The 25,129-nt window shown below is 34.4% G+C and overlaps 4 protein-coding genes and 1 long non-coding RNA gene across 5 annotated transcripts; 2 read left to right on the top strand and 3 right to left on the bottom strand.

Moving 5' to 3' along the window:
- The first annotated feature begins 3,977 nt into the window (after positions 1-3,977).
- Positions 3,978-9,523, top strand: LOC122600570 (WD repeat-containing protein 75). The gene is made up of 17 exons (XM_043773309.1): positions 3,978-4,130; positions 5,075-5,230; positions 5,345-5,530; positions 5,734-5,886; positions 6,004-6,409; positions 6,515-6,633; positions 6,718-6,795; positions 6,890-7,030; positions 7,235-7,279; positions 7,388-7,554; positions 7,637-7,715; positions 7,780-7,865; positions 7,940-8,069; positions 8,163-8,295; positions 8,384-8,541; positions 8,646-8,841; positions 8,964-9,523. Exons 2-17 carry the CDS (start codon positions 5,111-5,113, stop codon positions 9,170-9,172), a joined length of 2,406 nt encoding a protein of 801 aa, XP_043629244.1. The 5' UTR covers positions 3,978-4,130; positions 5,075-5,110; the 3' UTR covers positions 9,173-9,523.
- A 158-nt stretch (positions 9,524-9,681) lies between these two features.
- Positions 9,682-10,968, bottom strand: LOC122600572 (flavonol 3-sulfotransferase-like). The gene has a single exon (XM_043773311.1). The coding sequence runs from the start codon at positions 10,906-10,908 to the stop codon at positions 9,916-9,918; it is 993 nt and encodes a 330-aa protein (XP_043629246.1). The 5' UTR covers positions 10,909-10,968; the 3' UTR covers positions 9,682-9,915.
- Positions 10,969-14,186: 3,218 nt separating this feature from the next.
- Positions 14,187-16,251, top strand: LOC122599981 (pentatricopeptide repeat-containing protein At1g79080, chloroplastic). The gene has a single exon (XM_043772610.1). The coding sequence runs from the start codon at positions 14,333-14,335 to the stop codon at positions 16,028-16,030; it is 1,698 nt and encodes a 565-aa protein (XP_043628545.1). The 5' UTR covers positions 14,187-14,332; the 3' UTR covers positions 16,031-16,251.
- A 1,366-nt stretch (positions 16,252-17,617) lies between these two features.
- Positions 17,618-20,271, bottom strand: LOC122599969. The gene is made up of 2 exons (XR_006323972.1): positions 20,182-20,271; positions 17,618-17,952 (listed from the first exon to the last, which is right to left on the bottom strand). It is a non-coding gene; the product is annotated as an uncharacterized LOC122599969 (long non-coding RNA).
- An 818-nt stretch (positions 20,272-21,089) lies between these two features.
- LOC122601634 (senescence-specific cysteine protease SAG39-like) lies at positions 21,090-22,248 on the bottom strand. The gene is made up of 2 exons (XM_043774381.1): positions 21,813-22,248; positions 21,090-21,682 (listed from the first exon to the last, which is right to left on the bottom strand). Exons 1-2 carry the CDS (start codon positions 22,246-22,248, stop codon positions 21,090-21,092), a joined length of 1,029 nt encoding a protein of 342 aa, XP_043630316.1.
- Positions 22,249-25,129: the final 2,881 nt, after the last annotated feature.

Below are 25,129 nucleotides of genomic sequence, written 5' to 3'. Positions count from 1 at the left end.
AATTAATGCAACCAATAGTGACATATAGAATCTTGAGCATGGAGCCACTAGAAGATATAATTTGACTTGAAAAGGAATCATAACAACATTTTTCTACCCTCTTAATATATATTTAGAGACTCGCATGTAATATTATAACCTATTTCTAGCTAGTAAAACTAACGAGTTGCCTCTACTTACTCAGGCGAGGCAACAAATCACGCGGGTCAACTGGTAAGGTCAGATGCAAGTGAAGCCGGTTCGATCAACTAATACTCGGGTTTTAACTCCCAAGCTAGGTAATGGTTTCTATCAACTATGTGGTTTGACATGGCTTGGGGCATCTCTTGGGATAAATTTGTATGGTCAGACACAATTTAACATAAGTGCATTTTTATTAATAATATTTAATTTAATATGACAAGCATACACATTATGATGATTTACTTGATTTGGACTAGTCTCAAACAAGCAATTAATAAGTAGTATAGAAAAGCATTTTATATATGGGAAAAAGGAAATATAAGGTTGTCCGGCACCTAAGCTTAGGTGTGGAACCCCTCACATACTAAAATTTTATTATTTCTTGTTTAATGAATAAATGCATGGGCCACCATGATTTTTATGGAATAAAAAAAACAATGTGTGAGTGTTCCACACCTAAGCTTAAATACCCGACAACCTTATATTCTTATCCCCTTTATATATACATATATACGTACACATTACTACAACGAACTTTTCTTGTCACGACTATACAGCTTTAATATAGTTGTGTAAATGTAATAAAATTAAGTTGTACGTATAATGTGGTCTACGAAATAATTTTCATGATAAACGTATCACTTAGTCGATCACTTACCCATCTTCAAAGCATTGAAGCTTTTTTAATTAGTCGGTGTATTTGAATGTTTCCCTAGTATCTGCAATGCATTGAACTTTATTTTTTCCAATAATGCATGTAACTATTTTAAGTAAATTGTGGCATTTTTCTTAAATGATCATATTATGTAATATGGCCTTTAATTTGTCAAGCTAGCCTGATTGCTAATAATTTTTCAAGAATCTTGCAAAACTCATTTCATGAGATGGTTCGAATTTGTTAGAATGATAACAAGAAAATTGTGTTTAAAAAAGTTTTAAAAGTAATTTACATAGTGATGATAGTAATATCAACTTTTTCCTATTTGAAACTAACGTGATCTAGTTGTGTAAGTTAAACAAATTTTCCCCTTCTGCCACCATACATAGTGATGATAGTGATATATGCAGCGAATTGAAGCATGTTGGATTTAAACCCGACGTGGCTTTTAGATCACCACACAAATAAAAATAAAACTACCACATTTGATGTCATTATAGGGAAATGATTGGTCTATCCATCCGGCGTGTTAGATGGAACCATTGATAGTCGTATACACCACATTTTTTTTGAGATGCAATTTAGCACCATTTCTTACTTACACCTAACCCTGAGATACTAGAAGGTGCTAATTCCAAATTAATGGCGTAGGGACGGGACATCAATTTGTCACTATAAACACAACTAACTACTATTTTCACAAACGAAGTTCAGCTAGTTAGAGACAATTTTGGTTTTATCTAAAGTTTTGAGTTTGATTTTAGAAACTTTCAATAACGAATGGACATTTTGGAGGGGCTAGAACCCCTCACTACCCCTACTAAGTTCCGTCAATGAAACCAATAACAATTATATGTTTTAGATGAAAATATACAATAAAATTGATTTGATTTAATCAGTTGTATATTGAAACAAGGATGAAAGATATAAATCGTTATATATGAATGTTTTATCAAATACATATATGAAGTTTGTTCAACTTATGGATTTATAGTCATTATTATATTGTTTGGAAACTTATTGATGTTGTAATGTAATCATAGAGTATAAATTTTAAAGAATAAATCTCATTTCGGTATAAACTAATTTTTTATTAAAGAATAAATCATACAAATACTTAATTCCAATATTATTAGAAATTTTAAGTTTGTCATAATTATCAAATATTAAAAACATATGTCAATAAAAAAAAAAAAACTAAATTTACCCATATTTGAATTATTCATGACAATCTATTCCACAAAATATTTTATTATCACAACCTAAAAAGTTCTAACTATATATATTATTGGTATATTTAAAGTATATTAAAAAATTGATTTTTGATAAATAACAAATTACCACTTTGTTTTTTCTTATATTTTTAAATTTGAATATATAAGGTTTTTTATTTGTATTTGATTAATAATTAATTTTATTTAAAAACTTTCGTTAATTTCTTGTGAATTTAAGATGTGACTAAATCTAGTAGTTAATTAAAAAAACTAATTTCACAAAGAATAAACCTTAATTTTATGAAATCTTTTGTTAGTGAATTTTGCATTTTCTTTACGAGTCATAAAGTCGGCAAAAAAACCCCTAAGTTTTACTATCTATAATATAGATAAGAATCTATAATATATATAAGAATCTTTTAAAGTTGATACAACTTTAGAGATGAAGTTAGACGATTCTCAACATAAAATTAAAATTAAAGATCAAGATTAAAGCTTAATATTTAAATCTCAACATTTGATTTAAATCCAATGGTTAAGATTACTCTAACTTCACCTATAAAGTTATATCAACTTTAGAGAATCTCTATACTTATAATATCTACTAAAGAAGGTTACTTTTTTTTTGTAAAGTGAGTTTCGATTCAGACGTGTTGGAGGCATGTTTAACCAGAGATTTTCCGGACCTCCAACCTCTTTCTCATGATAAACTCCTTTGAAATGAGAACCCTAAGACTCGAACCTGAGACCTTGGGTAAACTCACCCCCGAGGCCCACATAGTAGTTTAGAAGATACCCCTGGCCACTTACTAAACTGCTCTTCTCATGTTATATCTTTTTATTACTTTTATGATTTACATAAACCACCCTTATTGAATATGTTACAATATGTAAATCTTTAAAATAACACCCTTTTACATTAATAATCACATTATCGCTATTGCCACCTCCGCTACTTGTTGTCGTCGCCGTCACCAACAACACCATCACCATTCAAAGCTGTTACCATTATTGCTTTTGCATTACACACAGATACGTCTAGTCATATCTTATGAACAATGATCGTTGAAAAAAAAACACACACTAAGATCAAAGATGTTACCGACAATCTAGCCAAATAATTTTATGCTTCATTATTGAGTTTTTTTTTTTTTTAAGGAAAGTAAAGGGAAAGATAGAAATTTTTATCTTTTTGCATTCTTGAGTTTTTTTTCAAAAGAAAAGAAAGTGGAAGGAAGGAAAAATCAGAGTTTTTTCCTCCAAAAGTTTTCTGGCCATTTTGGCCTGATTTGGATGGGGAAAAAAAGTGGAAGGGTGATTATAGGTGGAAGGGGTGGTTGCTGGTGGCGGTTGCAAGCGGTGGTTGCAGGTGGTGGTTTCAGGTGGTTGCAGATGGTTGTTGCAGGTGGCGGTTGTAGGTGGAAGGGGGTAGTTGCAGGCGGATTTCTTTTAGATTTCTTTTCAAACTCGAGAATGACTTTTTTGAATATAATCTTCTATACTTTCCTTTTCTATTTAATCTTCCCCTTTCTTTTCTTTTAATAAAAACTCAAAAATGCATTGTTAAGTTCTTAACACTTAAGGGAAGTTAGGTTAAGGAGTGTTTAGTTAGGGCGTAATAAAAGACATCTACATCTAAGGATAGAGATCCTCTAAAGTTATTTTTAACTTCATAAGTGAAGTTGATAACATCTTAACCTTTGAATTAAAATAAAAAGTCAGATTCAAATAGGATTTTTGAATCTTGACTTTTAATTTTAATGCAATGGTCTAAATGACAACTTTAGCTATAAAATTGAGTTTTAACTTTAAAGGATCTCAATAATCCAATAGAACAAAACCCCTAAAATAATACTAGAAAAAATAAAGGAAACCCATAATAAAACCACCGTGACCAAAACCCCTAAAAAGTACTCGTAAAAAACTAGAAATAAATCCCATAAACCCTTTTGCTCATACCCAAAGCTGCTGCTGCTGCAGCCGCCCACTTAAAACCCCATATACTATTTCCTCCCAATTTCTTCTTTCAAGCAACGATCTTTGATATATATATATACACATATATATTAATCAAGGTAAAGTTTCTTTCTTATACTAATTAACTGATTATGTGCAGTAACTGCACACCGAAATGCATTTAGCTTGCCAGGTTTTAGTATTTAACTTTTAATTTTGGATGTTTAATTTATTCGACCTGTTATAATTTGTAAATTACTGGTGACATGTTTCTTGTAGTAAATTTGTAAGTTTGATACACACAATTGACTTTTTGGTGAACATATTGTTTGAATAAAAGGCATAATTATCTTTTAGTGAACCACTTATTGGCCCGACTGCTAGATGCCAAGTAATTCGCCTAAGCTCGTTAAGTTTGGTTTTTTTTTTAAGGAAAGACATAGGTAAGTTAGAGTTTGAAAGGTATACATATACATGTTTGTGAGCTAATGAGGATTTATAATGAAAAACACTCTGCTGTTGAAAACATTGGAAAGTGTTCGCACGTTGTCTGTTTTGTTATCTTTTTTGGTCGTGTTGTTATGGTTTGTCAAAGTCTTAGTCTGCCTTTGTGCCGATTAGTAAGAAGCACAGACCCGTCAGTAGGGATGACACACAAACCTGTACCCGATGGGGAAATCTGAAACCCGACATTTTTGACCTAGACTTTTGTTCTAGTTATATTGGTTGGGTCACAGGGTGTCCTCACTTTGTGGTTCAGATCTCGGGGTGGATTGGGGAAAATGTCCACATTCGGTTGATATAACCCTAAATTTAATTAAGCCACCTGATGACACCCCTAGTTGTCTAGTCGTTGCATTTTAAAATTTCATTTTTTTGAAACTACATTGATAATGTAATAAATGTTAAGTTTGTGGTATAGTGACCAGGTCGGTAATTTGGGCAACATCTGTTACGATTATATGAAAATAAATCTAGCTTCATAGAACACTCCATAAATGTATTCAATTACCTATCTAAGAACATTTTACTGATTATATAGATCCTTTATGATTTATGTTAGCCTTTGAGTGAATGAGCGAGAGTGCAAGACAGAGAGATGATAAGAGGAGGAAAAAGCTTTGTGTCTTCGCAACCTGCATTCTCAAATGATGCAAAGAAACTCTTGGTATGCACCGGAAACACCGTTTCCATTTTCAGCACCGCGACTGGTTTACAGGTTCTCTTTTTTTCCTTGAATTCTTTTCTCAAACTTTTTATCATATATTTTTACAATGTACAAACTTACAAGGCGTTATTTTGTATCAACATTATTTGTTGATGTTTATTACAGGTAGCGGAATTAGAAGGTCATACAGCACTTGTGACATCTATAACAGTTGTACCAGCAACCACACCTGCAAGCAGGATTTTATGCTATTGTTGGACGACTTCACTCGATGGTACGATCAAGTACTGGGATATTTCTATACCTGAATTATTGAAGACTACAGATATTCAACTTCCAGTCTATTCAATGGTAATTCTGTAACTCTGTTTATGTTTATTGCTTTGTAGTTGGTTAAGTAATACATATAAATCAAAATACGTAATGCGTAAAGTGGACAGTCCCGTCTTGCTATGTATAAAAGGAATCAAGAAGGAATAAAGAACAATTATAATCTATGTAATGTTATTGATCTTCTATTATAAGTTTATAACATATTTAACTTCGAATTTTAGGTGATTCCATCCTTGCTTGCTCAGCAGTCCGAGAATAATGAAAAGTCACCTGATCTTTATGCTTATATCTCAGTGGCAAATGAATCAAGTGGCCAGATCCTGAAGTGTAATTTGTCCAAGTCTCGCCTGGTTCGTGGAGTGATAGTATCAGAGGTGAGTCCTTCACTATAACTTAAATTTGTATGGGCTATAATCATTGAATTGATTAGATATACTATGTTTTGCTTTCTATGGATGAGTATTTATCATCTGCGTATCTTTATCTTACAGAGTAAAAAACCAGTTAAATTAACAATTTCTTCAAGTGGCAAGTACTTTGGCTTTTATGAAAAGCGAAAAATTCGTATATGGGAAGTACCTGCAAAGGATCACAAGAATGTCAGTCATCGGAAAATAAAACTATTACACTCCAAGAATGTGAGTTGCCTTGCTTTTCATCCAACAGATAGGATTGTAGCTGCTGGTGATGTGACTGGGAGAATTTTAGTTTGGAGAGGTTTTGGTGATAGAACATTTGCTGGTAAGAATTTAACAAATGGTAAAGCATTGAAGGATGAAGATGAAAATCCGGGTGTCAGGGGTGATGGTGATGCAGATTCTTGTACTACATGGCATTGGCATTCTGCGGAGGTCAAGGTCTTATTCTTTTCTTCGGATGGAGCGTATTTGTATTCAGGTAAGTAAGAAAATATAAGAAGTTTTGGTTCCTTTTCTATATGATTTATTTTTATGATTATCTTGAAATTTTCTGTTATTCTTAAATCCTTTTTTTTGTATGTAGGTGGAAAAGAAGGAGTTCTTGTGGTATGGCAGCTAGATACCGGAAAGAAGAAATTTTTACCCAGAATAGGGACTCCACTTCTTAATTATATGAATTCTCCGGATCCTTCTCTTTCATCTGTAAGAAAAACTGTTTGTTGTAATGAATCAAACTAGCATCTTGTTTTTTGCTCTGGACTATGTCTTATTGATATTCCTTCACAGATATCTTGTGCAGATAACCGGATTCATATTCTAAAAATGCCATCAATGGAGATTTTGAAGTCCATTTCTGGAATCAAGGTTACTGTCAATCAGATATATAGATTTCTTTTCATGAATAGAGAACAAGAAATCTACAAGGTTTAGAATTTAATTTTTGCCTCTGTATTTTCAGCTTCCATCTCCTGTCCCAGAAATGTTTAAAGGCGCATGTAACGATATTGTGTTTGACCATACTGCGGGATTGATTGCTGTTCGTACGGAGAACTACTGTATTCAGTTTTATAGCTTATTTGATGACCGTGAGATATCAGAGGTACACAAGCTTTTCGTGATATAAACATAACAAAATTAGATATATTAGTTTCTTTATAACAATTGCTACTTCTGCTTTTTACAACTTACGTTAAGTAGTTTTTCATTTGTATGGATTCAAGTTATAACTGTTCTCATGAACATCTCCAATTCAGTTGTTAGCACAACTCCATCTAATTGTTGAGAAATCGTTTCCATTTCGCAGGTTCAGGTCTGTGAAAGAAATCATCAGCCAAGTGATGATGTCACGGTATACTCCCTGTGGTCTCTGCTGTGCTTTCAACGGCTCTGTCATTAAAATTTGATATTTGAGCTTCTATATTTCCGTATATGGAACTTATGAATTTCATGATTGCAGATGATTTTAAATCTAGTTGCACTTTCATTCGAAGGCTCTGTGATGTGTACCGTTGAAACTAGAATGGCTGAAGAAGGAATAGGCGGTTTTGTAACACTCAAGTTTTGGGAACGCGAGTCACAGAACAATGACTTTAGCTTGTCCACTGTTATATATGAGCCCCACAGGTTGTGTCTCGTTTATACATTCAGAAGCTCATGTTTCTTCCATTGTGTATAGTCGCTTATACAAACTGATGATGCTTTACAGGGATGCCGGTGTATCTGCAATTGCTTTCCATCCAACTCGTGGCATGGCCGTCAGTGCTTCTTATGGTGGTGATTTTAAGGTAAGATAGCTTTTTGTATTCTCTACATTTGAAGTTGCATTTTCATAACTTTTTGATTTTGCAGGTTTGGGTTAGCAATCATGATGTTCAACAGAATGATAAATTGATTCAGAGGACTAGATGGGCATGTCATGCTGTTGGTTCATACAGGTCTATTTTTACCTGAAAAAACACATGCTCGTACATGTTAGCCTATGGAATACTAACTTCGTTCTCCTTTGCAGGAAAAAACCTATGACAGCTGCCGCATTTTCCACTGATGGTTCTGTGTTGGCAGTAGCTGCAGAAAATGTTATCACTGTGTGGGACCCAGATAAAAATGTTCTTGTGGCTGTGATTGGGTCTTCCCGTGAGGTAGGTCATACAGCTTATCATTGGTGCTTGAATCACGCCACTTTCTAGCTCTATCTATATATCATTTTTACAATTTTACTCGATGTTTTGCAGTCAATAGTTAATTTATCGTTTATTGGAGAGTCCAATTTTCTTGTATCTGCATCTCGAGGTTCAAATCCACAGCTTTCAGTTTGGAGTATGTCCAAGCTGGCGGTTGCCTGGTCATATAAGCTTCACACAGAAGGTCAGTTAGTCAGCTCTTATAAAGACATTTTTATAAGCCAACTGATATTTTATATACTTAACTTCTTTATAATGTACATTATATGCAGCTATTGCATGTTCAGAAAAAGAACCTCTCTTTGCTGTTCTTGTTCTTCTTCCCGAGTCATCTAAAACTGATGTCGCCTCATTACACAAGGACACTGGGGCTATACTTGTATTTAATGCAGGAGAACCTGTTCCTATTGCTTCATGGTTTGTGACGAAGGTAAGAATTGCATATTTCCTGCACATCGAGAGTGCTTATTAAAAAAGCCATGTAGTAAGTATTCTGTTTGATGATATATATATATGTGTATGTGCAACGTGTAGGCAAAGGGAGGGGCGATTGCTTTTATTCAAAGAAGTATATCCATGGATGACAGCATGGATGAAAGTGTATCAGGTCGTATTTTGCTTGCATATGTAAATGGTGATCATGAGTATGCTCTTTTCAATCCACAAGATGTTGAGACATATGAAAGGAAAGCTAGGTACGCAGATAGTGTACCTGGTCTGGAAGGGACAGGTATGCTCGTCACTCATGTTACTCCATTTTACTCGTGTTCCCCTGTCAAATAGTTTCTGTACAGTTAACAGTTGTAAGTTATAGTAATATATCTGAGATAACAGCCGCATTGTTTTCTATAGGGCATTTTGGGTATGCATCTATATATGGGGAGCTACCTGAGTTCAAGTTGAAAACATTTAAAGCATCTGCCGACCCTGTAAAGCCTTCAGAAAAGCCATGGGAGACCATTTTTGATGGACCATCACATAGTCTACCTCCTCTCATTAAGCTCTGTTCTACTTTTATGGAATCACTGATGGAGAAGCGAACTAGTGCTATGGTAGAGTAGACCATTGATGTGGATATATATAAGTTGTTTAGAATGACTCAAGCCAGATAAAAAGGGTATGGAGTTAAAGAGAGGTAACTTTGTCTATTACTCCATAATTCACATAAAGGACGACTGAAGTCCAATTTTGATCTCTCTGGTTTTGCATTCTGTCTGCTTGGAAAGCTTTTGGAAGGGTGGTGTAATGCCATTGGTTAGATCTATCATAATCCAATCAGGTTTTGCTTTTATGTCTCTTAGATCATACCAATAGGTACTCTGATTACAATTTTGTGCTGTGTATTTTATGGGTGTAAGAGTTATGACCCGGATTATGTATTGAATGGCTGACCATATAGCTTATATGTTGCATATTGTCCCTGCTTGGTCTCTTTTAGTTGCCAGATTAAAGAGTCGATTAATTTGACGAAATGGGTCAGATAGTGTTTATAAGCAGTTGTAAAGTGATTGAATCAAGTTTGTTTTACAAGTCATAATCTTTTAAACAATACATCTAAAGACACTATATATAATAGATAATTGGCTTCTTTATAAAATAAATATTACAGTTTATTCTGCATATTTAATATAACAACTTATGCAAATAGTACACTGGCTGATATTAGAAAAGGCATATTACATATAAGTTATATCATCATATACATAAGTAAATCTTTTATATATATATATGGTATCCTTATTTATATCTCTTTGAAGTTTGAAATCAACTAGCATTGGTCATCCAATGTCATTTGGGAGTGGCATCAAAGTGCCAAACCGGAACCTGTGAACTTGTCTTGAGTGATTTGATCAATTTTCGCTCCCATCTCTTTTGTCAAATGATTTTTCCAGTCTCCGATCTCACCTTTTCGGAAAAAAACATGATTACTTATTGCATATTTGTTGGTAATTTGCGTCATGCCGGTTTTGTTTACCTCCAAGTTCTTCAGATGCTCAAAGCTACAAAGTGTCACAATCTTTTCCACCACTCCATTCTCCTCTTCCTTGATCGAAATAGGAACCCCCATGAACTCTGCCAACCTCTTCACATGAACCTGTGGCTCCCTCTTCAGCTCCTCATACCTCAAGAACAATATCTTGTTTGGAGATTCAAGACTAGCTTTCCAAAATCCCAACACATGATCCCAGTAAGGTCCAGAATCCAAAACACCGTCACAAAACAACTCAAAAGCTTTATCAAACGAAAGGGGAGGTAGTTCTATAGATCTGGTATTTTTCATGAAGTAAAACAAAGAAATGAAAACGTCTTTTGGATCCCTGCAAACGTAAACAAACTTGCACCCTGATGAAGGATCTTTAAAGGTGGAAGGGAACAAAGAATACGCGAAGTGAGAGGCAAACAGACGGGGTGAAGGCAAGAGGTCCATGTTAGTCATAGCATGGTCTTGAGATATGTAAACATCAAATGCCGGAACGCAGCTATGGGGTCCCTGACGAAGCAACGGGTGGTCAGAAAAGTCAGAAAAATCAGCAAAGATGGAGCGGTTAATGATGGCAAACATGAGGGCTTTGAGCCAGGTGGTGCCACTCTTCACGAAGGAAGATAGGAAGATATCGGCAGACCGATGCTTGAAGTGGTTTTGCATTAGAGTGGCACCCAATATGACATCGGGAAACAACCATTGGCCTTTGTACAAATACATATGTTGTTGGAACCATCCATCTGCTTTTGGAAGCTCGTTAATGAGCTGGGCAAATTGTTTGTAGGTCTTTTCTTGATCATCTTCAATTGACATGTTGGAATGATGAAGTATAGTATGAACTCATACAATGTCTATCATGGAATCGTGGTTAATATGCCCTCATATTATAGTAGTAAAACATGTGAGCATATATCATAGAGAGAGGTCTATCTTTGCCTCAATAATTGAGAGATGCCTATCATTGTCTCGTGATTAGGATGTTGGATAAATTTATGTTTGAAGGTTACTTGTGTTGGAATAAATAGTTGCATTAGACATAAAATAATTAAGATGTACCAATATTTTTGAAAAGTTGTTGAAAAGTGTGTTGTGGATAATGTTTAATATTGTGGGTTTGTCTAACATATTTAGTGGAACAAACAATATTTGTGTTTATAAAGGGCGTGTTAATGCAAATATGCAATAATATTATTGAGTAAGAAATTATATCGGTTGTGGAAGTTGAAGTCTTGGTTTTGATGTAAGTTTTCACAAAATCAAGACTTTATTTATCAATTGTGTGAAAATTGGGCAACAATATAAAAGTGTTTTTAAGGGAACAATGAATAAATGGTCAACATCTTTACTAGGAGGCACTTATGTCGATTTTTAATAATGTCTTAAAGGGTTTGTTCCTTATGTATTATATGAGTATAACATTACTAATTATCTCTCACCACATTTATATATGACAAAATTCAAATTTAAAACTCATAGTGAAAAACTACATTATGGGAAAACCCTCTAACCACTAGGTTTCACCCAAATGGTTTGGGCAACAATATAATATCATATCAATAGTGAAAGCTGACATGTCATTATCATCAGATTTTCAACACTATTAGAACCAATCCTTTCCATTTCACTTTGGATTATCAAGGAGACGATTAGACAAATATCCTTCTTTCTTTTAGTTATGTTCTTTTGTTGAATTTATAATTTCAGGTTTCAGAGTTATGTTCTTTTGTTGAATTTATAATTTCAGGTTTCAGGATAATTTCGATAGTATACACTGCTTTAGCTGTTATGAAAACGTTTAAATCTATTTTATTTTAAAAGACCTTTGTTAAACATAAATTCTTAGCTAGCCCGTTTCTTTTGTTCTTTCATTTTGTAAATATACTTTCTGTAATTGTAGATTGCTTGATGTTATTTCATTTTTCTAGCTTGTTTAGTATTGTAGTTACTTTCATTATTGATAAACGCCTAAAATGTATGATTATAATGGATAAAAATGACACTTGTTGTGATTGTTAATAGAAAATTAGGCCCTGTTTATGTTTGATTAAGTGTTTCAGGTCATAAGTTACAATTTGGAGCTAAAATGATCAAATATGGGTCAAAAAAAAGTCAAACAAGTTGAATGAAGTCCAAGGAAGAAAATCTGGAAAGTTGAATTTACAAATGGCGTAACCTACGCCCAGGAGGGTAGTAGGTTACGCCAGTTGAAAATACAAGGGGCGTAACTTACGCGCAGGGGGTAGTAGGTTACGCCAGTTGCTGTGCGAAAATTCGAATTTTTTGGGTTTTAATTATTTTCAGTTTATATCCAATTCAAACACGACTTGGGGAAGTTACCACTTATATTTTCTCATCCCTGGAGCAGTTCCTAACATTCCCAAGACCCTAATTTCATCATCAAATCACAATTCCATGGAGATTAAAGCCTTAATTGAAGAATCAATGATGATATCAATGATGAAGATTTTAGGCTAATTCTCTTTTGATCATTCTCATGTGAACAATTATGTAAGACAATTGTATTCAACTTTTCTTATGTTCATGTTAGATTAGATGTTTAATTTCTCATTAGTCTTTTAACATCTAATGTTGTTTGGATTGTTTGACTGATTACTAGTTTATAACCTTGAATGAATTCCATCTATCTTTTGATTTCAAATTCTTGTTAATCAATTATTATTGGAAGAATCTCTTATGAACTTGTAATCTTGTTAATGAATAGATAATTTAGTTGTGTCAATTCCCCGGTTTTCATTATCGTGAATCATCACAACCTAATTGATTAGTTCTTAGCATTCATTCAATCCAAGCTTATAACGAATCATGTCTGTGTGATTTCCAACGAACATAAGTTAGGTTATACTTTTGAAAAGGGATTAGTTTCCTGGAATGTAACTATCTTTGACCGAATGTCTATAGTAGGAAAAAACTAAAATTATATGTATTATATGTAAGCAACTTGAAAAAATGTTTATTGTATGTAAGAAAACATACGTGGCAACCATATACAAGTGCCACTTGTCAGATTGTAATTGGGTGAAACGAAATTCTTACATACAATAAACATTATTTCAAAGTTGTTTACATACAATACACACAGCTTTAGTTATTTCCTACTATAGACATTCGTTCAAAGTTTCTTACATTCGAGGGAACTAATTCCTTTTGAAAACATAATTTGAAGCATGAGAATGATCCATTTTATTTAATTGAAGTTATTTTGTTAAGCTTTTTATCAAGTTTAGTTTTTAAGCAAACCAATCAATTAATCGATTTTGAGTTCATGTCTAGTTTAATTAACTTTGTAAAATTGTTTAACACTTTCCCTTGATTTCCTGTGGATACGATACTCGACTTACCCTAACTAATTAATGGTATTTAATTTATATTTTTATCGGTCCAACGACAACGATCAATTATTTTTATTCATCACCCCGTTGATGTTTCATTATGAAATGATCAAGAAGATAATTAAGTTGATTAATTTATACAAGTAATATCTATCATTAATTTTATAGTTATATTGATTTCTGTATCATGCTTACTATATAGTATTAAATATAGATCCATCATCCATGTGAAATTGTGAATATACTTGTGCATAAATACTTCAAGATCCATAATATTGTTAAGTAAACTTTTAAAAATATTTTTGAGATATTCTATCAATATATTTAAATAAGATTAAAATATTCTTTAATAAAACTTTACAATTACACTAAAAACTTTAAAGTTAAATATAATCTTTTTTAAAAAGTAACAGAATACTACAAAGCTCGAAGATTAACCATAATATTAGTTGATAGATTAATGCTTCAACACCACTTTGTTCGTATCAAGGTCGTAGAACTCGTGATTCGGAATCGAATCGACGAGAAGGGAAGTTAAGATTTTGATTCGGGTACTCAGCCAACTCGGAGAAATTTTACTAACTTGTTTATAACTCTAAACCAAAGATTGTATTCAAAAAAGAAAGACCTTACTTGTTATAGTTATAACTCCAAGGTCCAAACATGAAAATTCCTCTTTTTTCCCCTATACCAAATAATGAAAAAAAGTGTTATGTGAAATCAGAATTCTCAACGATAAGATGTTTCATCGTCGTGGACTCAACCCAGCCCATTCAAAACACACAAACATCTCAAGTATGTTCTTACTTACATAAATCTTTATATCTATCTATATATCTATAATAATAATTCTTATACATATTGTTTAGTAAAACCAGAATTCATAAATGGCTTTACTGCTAAATTCTGTACCACCCATAACAAATTTATCCACAGAACACATTATTAAAACACTAAAGAAAAGCACACAATTTCATTCATTTTCACCTAAACTTAGATTCACTAGAGTACTTTTAGCATCAACCCAAGTAGGATTAGCTTCTAAAGAATCTGTTTTCACGTTACCCAACTGGAGAACGGGTCGAACTGACCCGAAAAACAAAGAATATAGACTAAATGATGCCTTTTTGTATCTTGAATATATGGTTGGTAAAGGACAAACCCCTGATGTTTATCATGCTACACAATTGTTGTACGATTTATGTAAGTCGAAAAAGTTAAGAAAAGCTACTAGAGTTATGGAAATGATAGTTGATTCGGGTTGTGTACCCGATGCAGCGTCGTATAACTTTTTAGTTAGTCAGTTGTGTAAAAGAGGAAATGTTGGTCATGCAATGCAGTTGGTTGAAAAAATGGAGGATCATGGATTTCCGACGCATACTGTTACTTATAATTCGTTGGTTCGTGGGCTTTGTATGTTAGGGAATTTGAATCAAACGATGTTGTTTATCGATAAGTTGATAAATAAAGGGCTTGTTCCGAATGCCTTTACTTATTCTATATTGTTAGAGGCTGCGTATAAGGAAAGAGGCGCTAATGAAGCAATGAGGTTGTTAAGTGATATAATTGCGAAAGGGGGTGAGCCTAATTTGGTTAGTTATAATGTTTTGTTGACAGGTTTGTGTAAGGAAGGTAGGACTAATGAGGCACTTTGTTTTTTTAGGGAGTTGCCGTCGAAAGGGTACACCCCAAATGTTGTGACTTATAATATTTTGTTGAGAAGTTTGTGTCGTGAAGGGAGGTGGGATGAAGCAAATGAGCTTGTGGCTGAGATGGTTGAAGCAGGGTTGTCACCGTCTTTGGTTACTTATAATATATTGATTAGTTCACTTGCTTTTCATGGTAGAACTGATAATGCGCTTAAGGTGCTTAATGAGATGACTAAAGGAGAGTTTAAGCCCATTGCCGCGACTTATAATCCAATCATTGCACGTCTTTGTGAAGAAAAGAAGGTTGAAGATGTTATGAAGTGTCTTGATTTGATGGCTTATAGGGATTGCAGTCCGAATGAGGGAACTTATAATGCCATTTCTGGTTTATGCAAAGTGGGCATGGTACATGAAGCTTTCTCGATCATTAATAGCTTGAGTAGTAAACAGAACTCCTCAAATCATGACTTTTACAAGAATGTGATATCAGGGTTGTGTAGAAAAGGGAATACTTTTCCTGCGTTTCAGCTTCTTTATGAAATGACCAGGTATGGATTTACACCTGATTCTTATACTTATTCGTCTTTGATTAGAGGGTTGTGCATGGAGGGAATGTTGGATGAAGCCCTGGAAGTATTTAGCATCATGGAAGAAAGTAGTTGCAGGGCTGATATCGACAATTTTAATGCGCTTATACTTGGGCTGTGCAAATCTCAGAGAACAGATTTGGCTCTGGAGATTTATGAGATGATGATAGATAAAGGGTATATGCCTAATGAGACAACTTATACAATTGTAGTGGAAGGGATTGCCCACGAAGGCGAGAAGGAACTGGCAGCTCTACTCCTGAGAGAGCTGCATTCAAAACAAGTCATGAGTCGAAATACAGTAGACAGACTTCTTATGCAATATGATTTTGAGGATTTCACAGGGTAAATAGCTGCAACAAAGATGTAAATTTGTCAGAATACATAGGCAAATTGGTGTGGCAGAAATCAATAGAGTGTTGTTGATCGCGTCAATAGATAGCTACAGTACATGTTATTGCATTCGCGGGTCCAAGGATTCACTTTTTGAGGTTATTGATAACAAGTTTTTTCTAGAAGTTGTTGCTTTATGCTTTGAGACATGCTAATGTTGTTTAGCTGTTCATGCTCCATAACCTCTCTTATAACCCGTTTTAGGTCTTATTGAAATGGCATCATCTTTGTTGTATACCTGTATATCCCATCTAATATGCTAAGGTGATATTTAAAAGATCTGCAAGTTTAAATGTTCAATCATCTTTTGTAAGATATTACCCGGTCGAGAGAATTCTTAAAGTCGGCCATTTTTCTTTCATGTTATTACCTTTCAAGTTTCATAGTATATCCCTTGCTTGGAAATTGAAATTCCTTGATCAGCATAGTGTTGGTTCTTGCTCACTTTTGGCAGATTATGACTCTTCTGTGCAGAAACTATATATTATTCAAGTATGGGCCCTTTTTAGGGAATCAGGGTGTATAGTGTTTGATGCATCCAATAACAGTCACATCCCTTCAGAAATGCAGGCTGTGCTCTCGGCTGCATTGATGTGTTGCTATTCATGTATCTACTGGTACCATGTGTTGAATTCTGGTTTTATTTCCATACATGCTTCCAGGTGCTAATGTTGTTCTGTTAATGCCCCCTAACTTCTTTTATACCTGTTTTAGACCTATCGAAACATTATCTGTATTGTATATCCAATCTAGTATGCTAAGGTCGAATCTAAAAGACTGCAAGTTCAATTGCTCAATCATGTATTGGTAGATGCAACCCAGTCTCGAGAATTCTTGAATTCATCCAGCTGTCTTCCACAGTATAGCTTTCCAGTCTCGGTATCTTCCGTGCTCAGGAACTGATATTCCATATATCAGCATTCGTTGGTTCTTCTTCAACTTCAGCAACACAATTGTCAGATTATTACTTCTGTTAAGAAATGATTAAGAATTTAAACACAAACTCTTTTTAGGGCATTCATGCTCAATTACTGTGTTTGATGTCAAGTAGCAGACACATACTCACACCCCTTTTAGAATTGAAGAATTTGGTCCATTTTGATGAAATATGATGCATATCGTTACTATTTAGTATTAATACTCTGATTGTCCGTTTATCTGGAAGAGCTATTCGCATGCAAGTCTCTGAAGCATTATGCATTGTTTGATCAATTGGTATGTTAAATATTATAAAGAGAGGGATCCAGGGGTAAATCTTTTTAATTATAAAACAGATAAGATTGGCATTCTCGGATTTCATCAAAGATTTATACTATGTATTTGCCTAAAAATTCCATTTTATTTCCATAAACATCTGAATGCTCAACTTAAACTTGACATCACCTACATACAGAATGACCCCCCTTAAATTATCGTAAATGATATTATTTTTAAAAAGGCAAGTAAGCCGTAAGCCAAAAAGAAAGGCTTTTAAGGATCTTCGATACAGGCACCAGCAAAATCGATCATAGGAACTGAATAAAAAGACATTAACCACAAAACATTTCAAATCCAAAAAGTTGTCTTAATCCATGGATAAAAGAAATACAGCTAGTCAAGGATTTTAAGCCGAAAGTTAAACCCTAACATTTCAGGAAGTGCATTACAAAATGAAGACGTTAAAGCAAAGCAGAAACAAGCCAAGCCACTAGACAATCAAACAGCTACATCACAAAGCTTCATCTGTTACACGCTATCTCCATGGCTGCAGAAGGTGATGAAGATGCAGGATCGTTGAAAGAAGCCGTCTCACTGTCTGAAGCACAAACTTATCTACTTGGATCTCTGTCTCATCTTTCGGCGCTTCCTCTTAAGCCTCCTCATTCTCTTCTTCTTCCACTGCAATGAAAACATGCAATTAGATACTACTAAGCTGAATTGAAATAAAACAATAAAATCACTTATCACTTAACAATATACAATATACAAATGATTTCAATCACATTAAGAAGACTGGGCGATCATAAATGGATTTCTTTACCTGTCAAGCAATATGCTTATTGCAGTACCAATACAGAAATTATTTAGAATAAAAATTAATCCTAACAAACAGTGTCACCGACAAGGACCATTGTTGTTAAAGGCGAGCGCCCAGGCCGCCTAGGCGCAAGGCGATGGCAAGGCAACACTTTGTCGCCTGAAAACCTAGGCCCAGGCCCACCAACAATTTAGGCGGCAGCTACTATTTTCCATAAAACCCTTTGGCACCTGAAAACCCTTTGGTTATCCAAGAAGCGTATTAACCAGAGAGTAAATCACGTTTATATATTGTTCCAAATATTAACATCAAATCATCAATTAGAATATATCAACATCAAATCATCCTTCATCAACATTCTCCCTTCAACTTTTCAACTTTTCTTTTTTTTTTCTTAAAAATTATTTTTTCTTTTTTCTTACTCAAAAGATTTTTTCAACTGAAACTTTCTTTCATATCATCTGTTAGAGTCAATGAATCAAGGTGGTAATTTGAATGGCATTTAGTTTGGTTTTTACTTTGCGCTTTTTTTTTTCCGGGCGTGCGCTTTTTTTGCGCCTCTCGCCTTCGCCCCATTCAGGGTCTTTGCGCTTTGAGATCGCCGTCGCTTTTGACAACTATGACAAGGACGAAACTTTATGGGGGCAGAGAGGGGTGGTGGCCTTCCAAAATGAACAGCCTTTAGCGAGATATATACTAGACGTAACTATTTAAGAAACAAAGTTTCTGGTAGTTCAATTGGTCAAAGCATGTGATCACATATTTCTACCTACTATCTTTGGCCGAGGTTCAAATCCTCCTGCCTTCATTTCTAGTTTTACTTCCTTTTTTACTTTTTATCTTTTTATCACTAGTTTTTCTTACAATCTTTCTTTTTTGACTTATTAGCTAGTTTATTAATAATTTTTCATACACTAAACCACTAAATACATACAACTAAGTATATACATAATTTTAAAAGAATACTTGACTAATTTACTTTATAGTAATTTGTTTATGTGTATAAATGTAAAACTAAAAGCAAAGATGACCATATCAATAAATTAAATATATGAAAATGTTTAATAGCCTAAGCGTAAAATATCATATGATATCCGCCCCTCCAACAAAAAAGTTCAAGTTCCACCACTGAGTACCGACAAGATACGTCAAAAACACAAACATGGTTTACTAAATTTCATGACTTCGGTTCATAACAAATCTCTGATTTTCAGATACCGGATAGCTAAAAAGAAACTAGTTAAAAAACAAGCTCACTACTACTCTGCTAGTAACAAACTTTCATCACTTTTCATGTACACAAAATCCATTACTTGAAACCATTATAGTTATATAAAGTGATGAAAGTTTGTTACTAAAATCACCGAGATAGTGACATAATATCCATTTTGGCAACTTTAATAGAACGTTTTTGTCATTAAAATCTCCGAGCATAGATATAATTAAAAGCACGTAACAAAAGTTACAAATACATTTGCAAAAGACAGTTGGGAAACCGGTTACAAATACATTTGTTCACGATCCGATTCGAATATCAAAAACTCTGGACTTGACTTGAATAATAATAACAGAGCTCAGCTAGAATAACTTTTAAAAGATGAGTTCCACCTCGAACTCAAATGTTTAGTTATCGCTCAAACTCGTTAATCGTTTATGTTTTTACGCATTATTGTTTAACTAAATTTCAAGGTCTCCTACTCCTAAGCTCGTCTAATTCCTCGATATCGACCTCGAACAATCTCATTTATGCTCATAAAAAAACTAATCTTATAATAAAAAAATCTCAAAAAACTCACTTTAACTAAGTTTGAAATAGCTTGCTCAACTTGAATCGCTAAACAAACTTTTTAATTAGCCAAAAAAAATACACACAAAAATAAATCTGCAAAGTATAACAAATTGCACGTTTGTTACGAGAGAATCAAAATGCAGGAACACAGTTTTATAAACAAATTGGCACAATAAATAATCACTTAGCAGTTAGCACGCATATTTTATAGAAATAATTACATTAAATAATCAAAATCATAACAAATATACTCATATTAATTTTATTATAATTAAAACAATCAAAAAAAAAAAAAAGTTACCTTAGCACGCATTGTTCAATCTTTTGTTTTGTAATCTCTTATCTGCCGAAACCTAAATAAAATCAGAGCACCTAAAGTTATATATATAGCTAGGGTTTGGTCAAACCATACTTTAATTGGGCCTTACAAATATAAAACAAATGGGCCTGAGCCCACTTTTTTGTTTATTTTAATATACCGAGTCAATGAGTCGAGATAGAGTCTGTTCAATCTGTAATCTTTTAAGTCTTAACTAACTGGCGGAAAAATAAAAATGTCCGGCGAAGAACATAGCGGGGATATCATCGCCGACGAGGTTCCGGCGGTGGCAACCGCCGACATCAGCTCCACCGCCACGTCATCATCATCATTGGCCAAGGGTTTGTCTTATACAGTATCAAGTATAATTAAAGATTTTGATAGTCAAGCTCAATTGACTTTTAAAAGTCAAGATCAGTTATCTTCTGCCATTGATCGTCTCACCGGTGGTTAGTTATTTTTATTCCTTATTTTCATTTCAATTATAATTTCGTGACTGATTTTGTATTTTTATCAAAGTTTAAGGGCTAAACATGTAACTTAGGCGCTCAGTCAGTCTCAATAGCAGTTCCTGCTAAATACTAAACATGTTCATATATATATACACACACATAGTTACATATATACTAAACATGTTCATATATATATGAATTTAATAAACATACATAACCCCTGAATTTTACATAAACTCCCCTTGAATTTTACATAAACTCCCCCTGCTTTACCTAAGATAGGTACTAATGTTTTACCTAACCTTTCCCCATATATATATACACACACATAGTTACATTTGATACGAACCAGTGGTTTTAGAAGATGTACAATAGTTACAGAACAAGTTAATTGATTTACGATTTACGACATAGAGAGCGGAATTTTGTAATGACTTATTAGGCGGTTGGGTACGAAGAATCCATAGCAATTCCGCAGAGACCTTCTTTAGCACTAACATCTCTTTGCATCATGATATATCCGTTATCTCCCCAACTGACGCCCCACGAGTTTTTAACTAACCAATACTTTGTCCCGTCGTCGGTTACTCCATACCCAACTGCAGTAACACCATGGTCTAGATCAGTTCCGCAATCCCCAGTAAATACGCCACTTGAATAGAACTGAAAATCGGCGCCACTGGCATCGATGGAAACTGATACGGGTTGGTTAGCGACTGCCTTTAACAATGCTGTTTCGCTGTTGGCTGGTACTACTTCGTATGCTGTGATCTTGGCAGCGTCAACGGATTCTTTGTTTGTGTTGCAGGTTCCGTCTGCTGCTGTATATGGGTAAGCTGCCTCGGTGTTGATGCCTTTGTTTTTTATGATGAATTCAAAGCCGTCTTCCATTTCACCACCTTCACATCCTTGGTCTTCACCGCTTATGTCACAGTCCACTAGCTCTTGCTCGGATAATGAAATTAGTTTCCCTGTTGTGAGTTGTGTAATTCCTTCGGTAGCAGCTATAGTTGAAAATGCCCAACAGCTACCTGTCAATTTTAACTATAGTGTGTAAGTATGCATATTACCAAGATCGTAAAAATAAGTTTCTATGGTGTTTAGTTATGTGGTTTTATTTATTAAGTTATGTTATTAACCATGATTAGATAATCAGCTTACCACATTGGCCTTGATCTTTAACTGGGGTAACGGCACCTTTCTTTCTCCAATCCATGCTAGGTGGCACTGCAGTCACATTTTCATATTTAAATGGTGTTGTTCGTGCTGATCTTTTGTTTGCTGAAAACTTGTAACCATTACGGGCTGCTGTGAACTCTTCATTTGTTTGGTCTGCAAATTCGTTAACAGCCACTTTGTAAGGCTTGTTTCCATTACTATTGAATGTTTCTATAAATTCAACATTGTCCTTGAATATCTTGAATCGCATTTCCTTCTCTGCATCATCTTTGTACACACGCCCATAACGTGCCATCCAGATCTCGTGCTTTTCTGACATGGATAAGTCGCTTAATACGCGGCAATTGACCTGAGAAGTCCACATTACTATAACAAGAAGAGAGGAAATGATAAACATTCTTTTGATATATGAATCCATTTTGGTTAATATTGTTTGATGCCTTCAAGATTATTAGTGAGGAACTATCTTCTTTTTTTTTAATTGAGTGGGGGGATGCCTTTCAATGCAGAATCAATTAGATATATATAGAAGTGATTATGATTATATAAATATTTTCTTTAGTATGGAGTAGAAAACTAATATGATGTAACTCAAAAAACACCCAAGTCCGTGGAGTGCATGGCAAAAGTACTTTGGACCAAACTACCAAATTTTCATGCGTAAACGTTATGCTGTTACTCATCCCTCTATCTGTTTATGAAAATATATTATTATTGTGGAGTTTTTTGAAATAAACCCATCTTTTGTCTTAATCTAACCTTGTAATTTGGTATCTTCATGGAAAGGCTGGCTTTTGTCTTCTATTTTGTTCTCATATGGCACTTTGTCCATTACGTTTGGCAATATGTATAACTATACTGAAAAGTATCTTGTTTTTAACCAAGTTCCATAGGTGGAATGGTAAGTCGATGGGCGTATCATGTTCTCTTAATGATTATCTTGATTTTCTTATGAGCAGAGTTGGATCAGCTTCTAGCCGATGCGCCATCACCTTTCATTATGCAACATGCTACAAAAATATCTGGTGTTAGAAAACGAGTTTTATCTCTAAATCTGGTTTTGAAGTCCATACAACGGCGTGTTGACAATATAGACCGATTAATCTCTGCTGGCTTGCCAAATGGTATATAAGAAAATTTTAACTACTCATATTGTCATTGACAAGGATATGCAATTTGCTGTATTTGCTTAATAAAACCAGTATTTCATTTATTTTTTCACACTTGACAGACGAAGTAGCCAGTGGAAGTTCTGTGGAACACTGACATGGGGTTTTGTATTAAAGATTTAATGGTAGGCAGGTAACCAATACTCAAGTCCTTATCATCTCTATATACCATGTGCTAAGTAGTTTGAAATGTAATCGGCATTGCTTTTGATCGCATACTTGTGTGAAATGCACGGATTGCACATCGATGTTTTTATCATTTCAATTTAAACCTTCAATCATGCTCCTCATAGATGACCTAGTAGATACATACTACCTAATAGAACATGACAGATCTTTGCGAATCATGAGTCTATAGTTATTTGCTTAAATTTCTAGGGTACTAAAGTTCTCCCTCCAAATCTTAGCTTATTAGAAAGGTTCCAATCTAGTAGATTTAATGAGGTAAGATGTGTAGAACATTACTAAATATTCAGAACTGAGATGTACCTGAAAGTTTAGATTGAGAACTATGTCCGTATTGGGATTATTCAAAACTTAATACTTTTGTGTAGGAAGAGCACAGAGGTTAAATGGCACTTACTATTTGAATGAGTGAAGTCTGGTAAATCAAATGCTAATCACAGTCAAAGGCTCAACACGTATCAAGTGTTTTCCCTGCTATACCTGTTATTGCTTATTGCCTTATTGGTGTAGAATCATGGTTGCCCCGAGTTCAGTTATGTTTATATAAATGAATTTCATAGTGACTAATAATTCTGAAATTTGTCCAAATACTGTAATAAGTACTTAACACATTCATCTGTTCAAAAAAAAAGTACTTAACACATTTAAACCACTGCTCATTCACCCAACATTATAACTGTGTCCAAATGTTCTGTTTGTGTCGGCTAGCTTCTAAATAACATTATCTTACAGGTTAATCTGGACTGGGGATGTCATATGATTTATGGTCAATATACATGATTAGCAAAGGAAGTCGTCGTTATGTGTTTGACTCATTTGTCCCATCACAACGATACAAGTTTCTCCATGAAAGATGAGATCGGACACACAGCTTTGGTTTGCAAAGGCCTCTTCCTAGATACCTGGTGGGGTTTAGAAGACAGATTCATATTGGTTTGATTGTTCATGATTATGCTTTGAATAGAATAGTTCTGTCTTGTACTCGCAATCAGGTGTTCTCTGTTTCAAAAGTCCTTATGGTACACTTGTAATCCCCATGAAAGATCTTTGTTTGGACTTGGATGTGTATTGTGTTCTTATTTGTAGGTAAAGTATACAATTAGAGTCGCTTGACTTGACTTCTATTTTACAAGATTTTGAATGCCACCTTTTTGCTCATAGGGAATAATTGCAAACATTTGGGATGCCACTTCACCTAGAGCTTGTACCTTGCTTTTAATGTTTTGGTTTCAGAGCTCCACTCTTGATTTCATTTGGGTGAATAAGGGGTTCAGTTGGATTGCTCAATGCATCAAGAATGGGTTCGGATATAACATACAACCATTTAGTACGGATTAAAATGCTCAGCCGTCTCTTTTTTTCTACATATGTTTTGAACAATTATGCCTTCCTCCCACATTTGCATGTTTATCCTTGCATATTTTCTTGCGTACAAGCAATGAAATGTGTTATGCTTCGCTTAGTTGATTGCACTTTACTCCAACAATGCCACCACCACAAGTCCACAACCATAGATGTTAACAACTCCGACACTAACACAATCACGGACAGTAGAACACCAATCATCCTGCCATTGCGGCGACTTCCGACGCTCACCATTCCAACATTTCTAATTACCAACCATCTCATATTTTCGCCTCACTGAGCATTAAAATATGAACAAGTGGCACCACACAGAAAGTCATGATGCATGAGAAAGGTTAGAGATGGGGGGATCTGGTTGATTTAGTTCTCTGGGGATTATTGGTCATAACATAGGCAGTAGAAGCATGATTCATGTGTGCGATTGCTTAGTGTTTACGGATATTGTCCAGGCCTCGATATCTATTTAGCTGTCAAGCATCACAAGCTTTGTATCAAATTTTTTTCATTTATACATTTACTTACTTTATATTAGCAGAACTATCCGATACGATTTCAAAACCGCCTAAAACGATCAAATTC

Source organism: Erigeron canadensis, chromosome 5, assembly GCF_010389155.1.
Source record: "Erigeron canadensis isolate Cc75 chromosome 5, C_canadensis_v1, whole genome shotgun sequence".
Classification (NCBI taxonomy): Eukaryota; Viridiplantae; Streptophyta; class Magnoliopsida; order Asterales; family Asteraceae; genus Erigeron; species Erigeron canadensis.
This window is presented reverse-complemented; position numbering and strand designations above follow the sequence as displayed.

Excerpts from the sequence above, each read along its gene's own strand:
- LOC122600570 (XM_043773309.1), top strand. The coding sequence starts at position 5,111 with ATGATAAGAGGAGGAAAAAGCTTTGTGTCTTCGCAACCTGCATTCTCA. Across the intron at positions 7,716-7,779 it reads CTTATGGTGGTGATTTTAAG|GTTTGGGTTAGCAATCATGA; the intron begins GTAAGATAGCTT and ends TTGATTTTGCAG. Across the intron at positions 7,866-7,939 it reads CATGCTGTTGGTTCATACAG|GAAAAAACCTATGACAGCTG; the intron begins GTCTATTTTTAC and ends TCTCCTTTGCAG.
- LOC122600572 (XM_043773311.1), bottom strand. The coding sequence starts at position 10,908 with ATGTCAATTGAAGATGATCAAGAAAAGACCTACAAACAATTTGCCCAG.
- LOC122599981 (XM_043772610.1), top strand. The coding sequence starts at position 14,333 with ATGGCTTTACTGCTAAATTCTGTACCACCCATAACAAATTTATCCACA.
- LOC122601634 (XM_043774381.1), bottom strand. The coding sequence starts at position 22,248 with ATGGATTCATATATCAAAAGAATGTTTATCATTTCCTCTCTTCTTGTT. Across the intron at positions 21,683-21,812 it reads TAAAGATCAAGGCCAATGTG|GTAGCTGTTGGGCATTTTCA; the intron begins GTAAGCTGATTA and ends TAAAATTGACAG.